The 10542-nt window shown below is 36.8% G+C and overlaps 2 protein-coding genes across 2 annotated transcripts; one reads left to right on the top strand and one right to left on the bottom strand.

The window, feature by feature from the left end:
- Positions 1–274: 274 nt before the first annotated feature.
- LOC108994814 (eukaryotic translation initiation factor 2 subunit gamma-like) lies at positions 275–5419 on the top strand. The gene is made up of 9 exons (XM_018970190.2): positions 275–422; positions 1293–1487; positions 1645–1706; positions 2237–2349; positions 2430–2532; positions 3080–3307; positions 3392–3610; positions 4010–4270; positions 4877–5419. Exons 2-9 carry the CDS (start codon positions 1382–1384, stop codon positions 5177–5179), a joined length of 1395 nt encoding a protein of 464 aa, XP_018825735.1. The 5' UTR covers positions 275–422; positions 1293–1381; the 3' UTR covers positions 5180–5419.
- A 2237-nt stretch (positions 5420–7656) lies between these two features.
- LOC108994753 (phylloplanin-like) lies at positions 7657–8668 on the bottom strand. Its single transcript, XM_018970075.2, has 2 exons — positions 8405–8668; positions 7657–8241 (listed from the first exon to the last, which is right to left on the bottom strand). The coding sequence occupies exons 1-2, from the start codon at positions 8589–8591 to the stop codon at positions 7955–7957; spliced, it is 474 nt and encodes a 157-aa protein (XP_018825620.1). The 5' UTR covers positions 8592–8668; the 3' UTR covers positions 7657–7954.
- Positions 8669–10542: the final 1874 nt, after the last annotated feature.

Below are 10542 nucleotides of genomic sequence, written 5' to 3'. Positions count from 1 at the left end.
AAATGGGGGCGGGGCGGGACGGGGTTTGGCCTTCGCCCCCGCCCTAGGAGCCCGATGCCCCCCGCCCCCCCGCATGGGCAAAGCGGGGTTGTCTGCCGCCATAGGGGCGCAGAAGCAGAGCGGGCCCCTGCTGCCCAAAAAAAAAAAAAAAAGCAAAAAGCATTCTTATCAGGGGTCGGGCGCGACCCAAGCCTGCTCGGACCAATCGGTCTTGTTGCGGGCAGGCTACTTTTCAATTGAAATTACTTAAATAGCCTCGTGAACGTGAGTAACTAGTAATCCCTATATCCCTGGCAGCAAAACGCTCTCGAATCTCTCCGCCTGCTTCCCCTCAGCTATTCCCGAAGAGAACTTCTCGCAGCTCTCTCTCTCTCTCTCTCTCTCTCGCTCGCTCGCTCGATCTCTCGACTTGAATCAACCAGGTACATCCCTTCTCTCTCTGTATCTCTTCTGCGTTTATTCTCTTGCCTCTGGTAGACATTTCTGTGTACACTTTGGTTGGTGTAGTTTTCGATTTTCAGTGTCTGATTTGTGGTTTTTTTCAAAAACATTTTCTGGAAATGTAATTGTTTGCTAATGAACTATACGAAACTTTTTCGGGGTGCTTTATTCAGGGTTCTGATAATTGTTTGTAGTCAGCGAATCATTCTGATGCTCGCCATCCTGACAATGAATTAATAATGTTGATGATATGACTAAAACAAGTCTTTGGGGGATATGTTGGGTTTTCAATTTTTTTTTTTTTTGTGATTCTCGCAGAAGAATCAGAGATAGTTTGTTGTTGTTGTTATTATTATAATTATTATTACTACAATTGGGTTTTGGTGTATATTCTTCTTTCTTTTTGGAAGGACTTGGCTAGTGATTAGGGGATTAGAGAATTTAAATTTTGAAGGTTTGGTGTTGCTATTGATAAGATTTTATTCTTGTGTTTTTTTTTTCTTTATAGGTAATCAAGAAGTTTTATTCATAAGAGAAGACATAGCCCAAGTACACATGAAGTATACATGAGAAGTACCTAACTAGGGTTTACAACCGAAAGTAGAAAATCATGGACATTTAGTCCATGATTTCTTAAACTTAAACTTAAATTCCATGTGGTTCTAGAGTTGGCATCTCTTTAGGGGTGCATACAAAGATTATTGATGATCAAATGTGAATTCTTATGCAAATACGAATGTACTCTTAGGTGATCTGTGTATTTTTTTTCTTTTTTATTTTGTGCTGTCCTCGGAGAGCCTGGTGAACATATTTTCTCTGCTTAACAATGTCTTTCACGTTTTCTGGCATAGTTTTTAGCATTTTTAGAGTGAAAGCACTTTCAAGTTGAACTTTGAGATAGCCAGTTCTTTCATCAGTGGGGATCTTCGAAACAGACAAAATGTCGCGGAAAGGTTTGATGGAGCAAGACCTAAGTAAACTGGATGTAACAAAGTTACATCCACTCTCACCTGAAGTTATATCTCGCCAGGCTACAATTAATATCGGTAAATTTTATTCCCTATGAAAAGTTAATATCTTTCACATATTGAGTCACCAGAGCAGTAAAGCTTGATAAATTCTCATTCATATAGTTGGGGGTTGATTGTAGCTCCTAAGTTTATGTCTGAAGCTGATGGTTTGGAACTAAATTTGTTGTACCAGGCACTATAGGTCACGTGGCACACGGGAAGTCCACAGTTGTAAAAGCAATATCTGGTGTTCAGGTGATTAGTTTTTTTCTTTTACACATTGGTACTGTCACTTATTAAAAAAAGAAAAAAAAAAAGAAAAAAAAAAACAACTGTAAAACTGTATGTCATCCAGTAAAAGGAATAACTACTATGTACACACGTTTTGGACATGGAACATTGGAAAGTACATTTTTCCTAGAATAACATTGATTATTAACTTTTCATGAGAATGGGATTGACTGAATCTTTCAACAATGTTGAGTCTCCTTCAACAGTCTTGTTACCTTCATACTGGGGTCTTTCAAAGTTCATTGTTAGATTTAAGGTGTCTTGGCCAAGTGGTAATTTGTAGCCTGTATGGAGTGGATACCACTGGTCTAATTTCTTTTGATTGATTTAGGCAAACATTTGCTTGACTGTTATTTGTTAAAGTTTGAGCTTAGATACGAAAAGACGATGAATTTGGTTATAGTGGAGCATGATGTATATAGTTTTTTCTTGGTACAAACATTAAATGGTCGAATTTTGAAAGTGCAGCTCTCTGTTTTGTCAATTTTCTGTAGACTGTTCGTTTCAAAAATGAGTTGGAGCGCAACATTACCATCAAGCTTGGTTATGCTAATGCAAAGATATACAAATGTGAAGATGAGCGGTGTCCTCGACCAATGTGCTACAAGTGGGTAACTAATTGACAAATTCAACTAGATCTTCATTTTGCTAGCAGCATTTCATTCATTTGTTGCATTGTTGCGATAGGGCTTATGGAAGTGGGAAGGAAGATAGTCCTCCGTGTGATGTGCCAGGGTTTGAGAACTGCAGGATGAAATTATTGAGACACGTGTCCTTTGTGGATTGCCCAGTAAGATTCTGAATGCTTATTATCAATTGCTATGAGTAGGTATAATATGTCTTAAGTAATTTAGGTTCCATGATGTGTTTTATACTTGGTATTATATACATTAGATAATGAAAATAGATTATCCTTCACTGTTATGGGCTATATTAGCTTAGGAAATGTTATATCTTAGTTTCTATTCCCTTTTAAGTTCTTGTTGAAAATGCACTAATCACATTAAAACTTACTCTCTCTCTCTCTCTTAATTCAGTTAATTGCATGTACTGTCTAGTCTCAAGTCTTCCTAAATTTTATTAGGAGTTCCTACTTTCCGAACTCTTCAACAGATTCTCCCATGTAGAAGCCTTCCTTGTTGTAAGGTTCATCAGTGTTGGATTTGTCGGTGTAATTAAAAAAAAAAAAGAATTCATAGGAGGCCCATGTTTCTTTGTATTTGTTTGCTGTTTGCTGAATCAAAGTCGGTGCTTGCATATCATATTATGCTGATAAATCTGGATGCACTTGGTCTTGAACTTATGTTGATGTGACGGTTTCTTAACCAATTCTACAGGGTCATGATATTCTCATGGCTACAATGCTTAATGGAGCTGCAATTATGGATGGAGCCCTACTTCTAATAGCTGCCAATGAAAGCTGTCCCCAACCGCAAACTTCTGAACACCTGGCTGCTATTGAAATTATGCGCCTCCAACATATAATCATCCTTCAAAATAAAGTAGATCTAATTCAAGAAAATGTAGCCATCAACCAGCATGAAGCAATCCAGAAGTTTATTCAGGCAAGTCCCTGTAGACCATCTTTGATGCAAAAACTGGTCATTATTTGTTGTGCTTAATGATGTTGATTGGCTTTTCGTTTTTAGGGAACTGTTGCTGATGGAGCACCTGTGGTACCAATTTCTGCACAGCTGAAGTACAATATCGATGTTGTGTGTGAGTATGTCGTGAAAAAGATCCCCATTCCAGAAAGAAACTTTGTGTCACCTCCTAATATGATCGTAATCCGGTCTTTTGATGTCAATAAGCCTGGTTTTGAGGTTGATGATATAAGAGGCGGTGTGGCGGGTGGAAGTATTCTCATGGTATATTTCTTGTCTATGAATTTGTTCCAAAATTGAGAACCATCGCAAGTGTTGATCATGACTGCTGTTGGCATATGATTGTTGATTCTTTTTAGATGGATTTTCTTAACAATGTTGGTCCATATTATTCCACATAATTGGTTACATCATGGGCGCCAGATATATTCCTTAGGGTTGGGTTTCTATTGTCAATTCTTCTATTTTATTTTTGTTCTATAATCCATTCATCAATTTTGTATGAGTTTCTGACCGCTCAAAGCAAGTGTTGGTTTGGACCACCGACTATTGATCTATGTAATGCAAACTCTGCCATATGCAAACATGTTTTTTTTTTAGGTCTGGGATATATAAAATCAGTTGTATGACGGTAACTCATTTTAGAGTTTTGTTCTTTGGTAGGGTGTTTTGAAGGTAAATCAATTTATTGAGGTTCGTCCAGGGATTGTTGTTAAAGATGAGAGTGGCACCATCAGATGCACGCCCATATATTCCAGAATAGTTTCACTGTATGCTGAGCAAAATGAGCTGCAATTTGCTGTGCCTGGGGGTCTCATTGGGGTTGGTACAACAATGGACCCCACTTTAACACGTGCAGATAGGTTGGTGGGTCAGGTTCTCGGTGAAGTTGGCTCACTCCCTGAAATTTTTGTTGAGCTTGAGGTAAGGGGATAGTTTGAAAGCTTCTGTGCTTGTCTCTTGACCTGCTTGAACTTGGCACCTGTTGATGTGTTCAAATGTTTGTTTTTTTACCAATTTCATGAAAATCTATTTAGCAAGTAATTTGCGACTGCCCTTTGTGTTTCTCATGCACTTTCCTCACTCCTGTCAGATGGATTTGGTCAGGCTTTGAACATTGCAGAGTATATAATATTAATTAAAACGACTACTATGTACATCTGCTTTCAAAAGAAAAATGAAGTTGCCGTTGCTATGCATTAATTGTGCCGTTGTTGCTATGTATTAATTGTGCCCCTTTTTATTCAAACAAAAAATGAGCTTCTCGAGGGCTGTAGATTTCCCCCCCAGATTTTAAGAGGTGATACGGTTGTCTTTTCTTGTGGCATTCCTCGAGTTCAAGTAACACCCAAAACACTTGAAAAAAAAAAAGTTACACCTAAAACTTTGTTAGACCGTTTTGATGCTCTATATGCTCTAGGGGACTATTTTTGTAAAAAAAGATGTGGTCAAGGTCGATGTTGAATGCTTTCTCCTTTATGTGCTCTTAGGCAACTATTTTTTTGAACTTGTGTTGCTGTGATTTTGCAGGTGAACTTTTTCTTGCTGCGGCGGCTTCTAGGTGTCCGGACTAAGGGCACTGAGAGACAGGGAAAGGTCTCTAAGCTGACCAAGCAAGAGATCTTGATGTTGAACATAGGATCTATGTCAACGGGGGCTCGGGTTCTTGCTGTAAAGAATGATTTGGCAAAGTTGCAACTCACATCTCCAGTGTGCACAAGTAGAGGGGAGAAGATTGCCCTTAGTCGACGAGTGGAGAAGCACTGGCGTCTGATTGGTTGGGGTCAGATCCAAGCTGGATCCACCCTTGACGTCCCACCTTGCCCCATTTGAGTTGAATTTATTCGCACATAGACAGAAGAAGACCAGTTAAACCATTTATAAGAGAATTGAAGAACAATGTGGGAACGATAGGCAATTGTTGGGAATCATTTTTGTCAGGTGGATAAGAAAACATTGCTTTTATTTGTTCTGTTTCATTTTTCTTTTGGGATTGTGTTAATTTGTGCTGTCAACATCTTTTGGGTTTTGGAGTATTCATTTTAATTTACGAGGCTGTATCTTATTGATTTATCTTGGCCTATTCAACGTTTTGCTTCTTGAATTGCTGGTTTCAAATTTGAACCGTATTGGTGAGCAAATGATTGGCCTCAATTTCGTTCTAAGATCTTTTTACTCTTTAATTTTTTTGTTTTGCTTTTGTTCATAACGTTTCAGAAGCTTAGATTGAAGACTGGAACCTAATGGCTAGGACTTGAAGAGATAGAAAATCTAATAAATTGGACTTAGTTCAATCCATACACTTTCCTTCTTGGCCTTCACTCAAAGGGCTTGCTTTACCCTCTGATCTACTCTTGAAAAACATCGAAACAGCATCGCCTCTTGTCATTCTTCCTTTCACACTTGAGGGCTGAACATCCTGTTTGCTTGAACGTAGATGTTTTATGTGCTGAAGAATAATTGACAATAGTAAAGATAATAGCCTCAAAGACTCTTCCTCCTCTCTTCTCTAGCTTCTTTTCTATTTTGTTCTATTTTTTGCATGGTATAAGAGCTCTTGGCTAATATTAGGCTCGATTCTATGAACTATTTATTTTAAAGTTCTTCTGTTAGCCTTACCTATCACAAAATTTTCTCAGTTACGTCCATTTTTCAATATTTTTTTCTCATATCAGACCACAAATTGACTGTACGAATTGTCATTAGCATTTTGGCATCAGAGCCATCGAGTTCGGCCTAGTATCTCTTGTAGTTTTTTTTTTTTTTTTTTTTTCGCGATAAGTCTCATACTCAAGGTATTTTTTGACGTTCTTTTTCGTTCACTATACGTTCTCAAGAGGCTTCATACGCACTTAACGAATCTCTGTTTGTGATAGATATCATATTCAACGTGTTATTTAGTGTTCTTTTCCATTCACCATAGGTTCTTTATAGGCTTTTTACGCATTTAGCGGATCGACGCTCGCGATAAGTCTTATATTCAATGTGTTCTTTAATGTTCTTTTCCTTCATCAGACATCACGTCCTCTAGAGGCTTCCTATGCATTTAATTGACTGATGTTCGTGATAAGTCTCATATTCAGCGTGTTCTTTTCCATTCATCATATATTTTTAAGAGGCTTCTTATGCACTTAACAGATTGATGTCCTCATTTTCACCATCAATCTTTTACATCGGTTTGTTTTTACTGACTGTCCACTCACTCCACGTGCCACAAATACACCTTTTGTCGGGTCGACAGTTGGATCCACAAGTCCCATTCACCTAGTTGGCAACGTGATCTTATCTTCAAACTCAAGACATCATCTTGAGTTTGAGGAGATGTTAGAATATTATCATACTTAGAATATATTCATAATATTTTAGTATGTATGGTAATATATTCTCTACCATATTTAGTTTATTTTGTAAATCAACTAGTATAATTGATTTATTGTATTTCCATTATTTTTTTAATCTTATTCATCTATAAATAGGGACTGAAGTCTCTCTTCTCCATCTCCTTTGCTATGTTATTCTATTTTCTACGTATGTTTTTTAAATTGCTTGAATCAAAGCTCTTCCCCCCGCATGGATCCAGCAAAGCTCAAATGCTCTACAACCAATTTTGGCAAACCAATTATGAGTTTTGATAAATATCTTTGTATAATCTTTAAGGTAAGCTATAAAAAATTAGTCCCCTGCAGTTAATTAATTCTTTTCAAAATCAAATTGCTAAATCAAATTTCTCCATGTTTTTTATTGATCATTTTACCATCCCTATGGTTTTAATAACAATCAAATTGATCCCTCCATTGAAAATTAGTTAGCAAACTATCAAAAATATCACATCAAATCACATCAATCATTACTCAGCACGGCACTTAAATACTAAAATATATAAAAACTCTAAAAATAATAAAAAAAACTTTTAAAATAATCTATTTGTTTTTTAAACTCCTTTACATGTGGAAGGGTGGGGGAGGTACCTAAACCACCACTGGGCAGTCCAAGGAGTGGCGGTGAAGGGTGCATGAGCATATATACCACCGTAAGTACAGCCACGTGCAATTAAGGTCCCGTTTGAATAGTTAGATGAGAGATATAGTTTTAGATGAAAGTTAAAAATTGAATAAAATATTATTTTTTAATTTATTATTGTTTTGAGATTTGAAAAAGTTGAATTGTTTATTATATTTTGTGTGAAAATTTTAAAAAATTATAATGATAAGATGAAATGAAACCGTTTTTGTATCTAAACGGAGCCTAACTGTTGACCACCATCTCAGAAAAATGCGTTAATATAGACACACACCAACAAAAACAGAATGGATAGAAGATTCGGAAACAAGCTAGTTTTGATAGAAGTTATTCCTTAATGACAGCAAAACTGCTTCGTAAAGAAGTTTACAGTTTTGATCATGACAACCTTCGCAATAAGAAAAGAGACAATTCTTAGGAAAGGAAGACTTAATTTAGAAAAGTAATATTTAATAATATAATTATCTTCCTGTGATTGGTACATATGGCCTTATTCGATCGCGTACGTAATTAACAAGCTGCATGGCAGTGGTCATGATGATCAGCTTAATTAATTATCCTTGTATTAATTTAATTATTTGCTGATGATCAAGCTGAGGGAACCAATAGGAACCCAGTTGGAACAATGTTGACAACATTAAGGAGGCCAGCAATGGTGTTTCCTATCAACAGCAAGGGCGAGCGCAAGACCCCCAGACCGGGAAGAGCAGCGTTGCAGGTGGCGAGTGGTGTGCTGACAACTAGATTGCAATCGGACAGGAGTGAAGAGAGCAGCGTTTGTAGGGGATCCAACAGTATCGTGAACACTCCCGACCCATTCGTCGTTGTACTCGAAACCACATTTCCAGATCCACACCGCAGGGTTACCAGAGCATCTATAACATATATGACAAGTAATTATCAAAGTGATCATCGTACTAGTACCGTTGGTAATACAGAGGTTTCAATATAGATACAAAGCCATCTACAAATTAAACCTCGTACGCTGATCTAGGATTTAAGCACGATCTGGTAATAAATTTTGAGAAATTTACTTACTTGGGAAGACCGGGCAGGCAGTACCATTAATGACAGCTACAGCGCCATTTATAGAGCAAAACACAGTCCCCTGTATGCGGATCAGACCCAGCAGACTACCTACGATCCCCAATTGTGCTACTGTTATTGGGGCTGCTACTGCAACAACTACCATAAGCAAAACAAAGACAGCTGATTTTGAGGCCATGTCTCCTAAGTTGATTACTAACGGAGTATCAGTACTTCAGTTACAGTGTCTTGCTCTAATAATATTACAACTGACTTGCAGGAACTCTGCCCATGCATGCAACCATTTTATAGGATATGAGTGGCCAACTTGCAACCGATTTTTCTGACTTGAATCATAAATAGCTTGGGCATATGCACGCACGCGTGTAGAAGGAAAATACAATTTGGAGGATCCGCAAAAGAAGTCAAAAGAGATAGCAACTATATATCCTATTCTCACTTTTTACTTCTGAAAACTAAAGATTGTCATGATGAAGCTCAGCTTCACCATGCACGCCATCTTAATTTAATTTGTGCGCTTACGACGTCTACAACCCGACAAGATCATAAGATTCGTCATCAGCATCCGTTCTGCTCCTTGCCCCTTAATTTTGGTAAACCCCAAAATCACTGGTAACTCATTCCTTCCAAAAGTTTGTAGATGGGTCCATTGCTCTAAAGCGCGAGTTGAAAACTTACTTCAACTTGTAGATAGGTCCATATAATGCTAGAGAAAATCCAGGTTTTTGTCAACTTTTCTTTAATCTCATGCTCAAATCATAGCAAGTTGCTTCCGGCTTGATGTGAGAGTACTTCCAGTAATGCTTTTGATAAAAATGATCATAACTTGTATAAGCATTGGCTTTTGATCAACGAAAGCTTTCTATAGCCCCTTTGGAAGTCCCTTCACTCTTTACAACACCGGTGTGGAGCCTCGTTGCTACTTGATTGATCACTCATATTTTTATGGAGCCACTATTGCTTCTCGAGCTGGTATTTTTAACCAATCTAGATTTTGTGCTTAATTCGTTGGGTTTTATCTGGGATTTCCTTGTTAATTAAAGTCTCGTTTGTTTTCACAAAACTTTTTAACTCATCTCATCTCATCTAATCATTACAACTTTTTCAAATTTTCACATAAAATAAAATAAACAATTCAACTTTTTCAAATCTCAAAATAAAAATATTATTAAAAAAATATATTATAACAATATTTTATTTAATTTTTAATTTTTATTTTAATTCGTCTCATCTCATCTACAAAAATAAATTGCTGCTTGCCCATTCCAAATATCAGTACCAATGACAATGCATAAAATTATATTGATATATATATATATATATATATATATTTCGAACCCACAATTTTTCATGTTGGCTTTACTTATACTGATCATACTTAATTTGCTTTTTCAACTTTTTGGGATATTTGTGTGTGTGTGTGTGTATAAGCAACGAAATTCAAGTTGTTTATTGTACAGACACTTCCAAATTTCCAGCTTTATGCGTTAGATCACAGCCAATATGCATGCATGATCAAGTGATATATATTAAAAAGTATTACTGGAAGTAGTCTCCCATCAAGCACCTCATGTCGGTGTCTGCATATTCCACCCCGAATGCCCTCAGCCGGAAGCAATTTGCTGCGTGTGGTTTGAGCACGAGATTAAAGAAAAGTTGACAAAAACCTGTATTTGCTCTAGGGCTATATCTGGACCTATCTATACCTTTTGGAAGTGTTGATATTTCAATTCGTGCACTAGAGCAATGAACCTACTTAAAAAGTTTTGGAAGGAACGAACTGTTATAAACGATTCAGGAGAAGATCAAAATCAAGGGGCAAGGGACATAATGAGTCCTGGAGGTCTAGGAAGTTAGCTTCTATCACCCAAAATCATCTCCGATAACACAATTATATATTCCAAAACTACATATAAAAATATAAATTTACTTGTTCAAACCAAATATATTCATATATATGTTCCTCCATTGGGACTTCAAATATAGACCTCAACATGGTAAAGTAAAACTTTCATAAAGACTAAAAAATATCCACGTCTCAAATTATACAAATCATCAGAAAATAATAAATCTACTAAATAAAATTATCCAATAATTACTTGTACTCTTTGGCACTTATTTATCTACGA

This window comes from Juglans regia, chromosome 12 (assembly GCF_001411555.2).
Source record: "Juglans regia cultivar Chandler chromosome 12, Walnut 2.0, whole genome shotgun sequence".
NCBI lineage: Eukaryota > Viridiplantae > Streptophyta > Magnoliopsida > Fagales > Juglandaceae > Juglans > Juglans regia.
This window is presented reverse-complemented; position numbering and strand designations above follow the sequence as displayed.

Coding starts and splice junctions, on each gene's coding strand:
- LOC108994814 (XM_018970190.2), top strand. CDS start 1,382: ATGTCGCGGAAAGGTTTGATGGAGCAAGACCTAAGTAAACTGGATGTA. Junction 1,707..2,236: donor AAGCAATATCTGGTGTTCAG/GTGATTAGTTTT, acceptor AATTTTCTGTAG/ACTGTTCGTTTCAAAAATGA. Junction 2,350..2,429: donor CCTCGACCAATGTGCTACAA/GTGGGTAACTAA, acceptor TTGTTGCGATAG/GGCTTATGGAAGTGGGAAGG.
- LOC108994753 (XM_018970075.2), bottom strand. CDS start 8,591: ATGGCCTCAAAATCAGCTGTCTTTGTTTTGCTTATGGTAGTTGTTGCA. Junction 8,242..8,404: donor TGCCTGCCCGGTCTTCCCAA/GTAAGTAAATTT, acceptor TATATGTTATAG/ATGCTCTGGTAACCCTGCGG.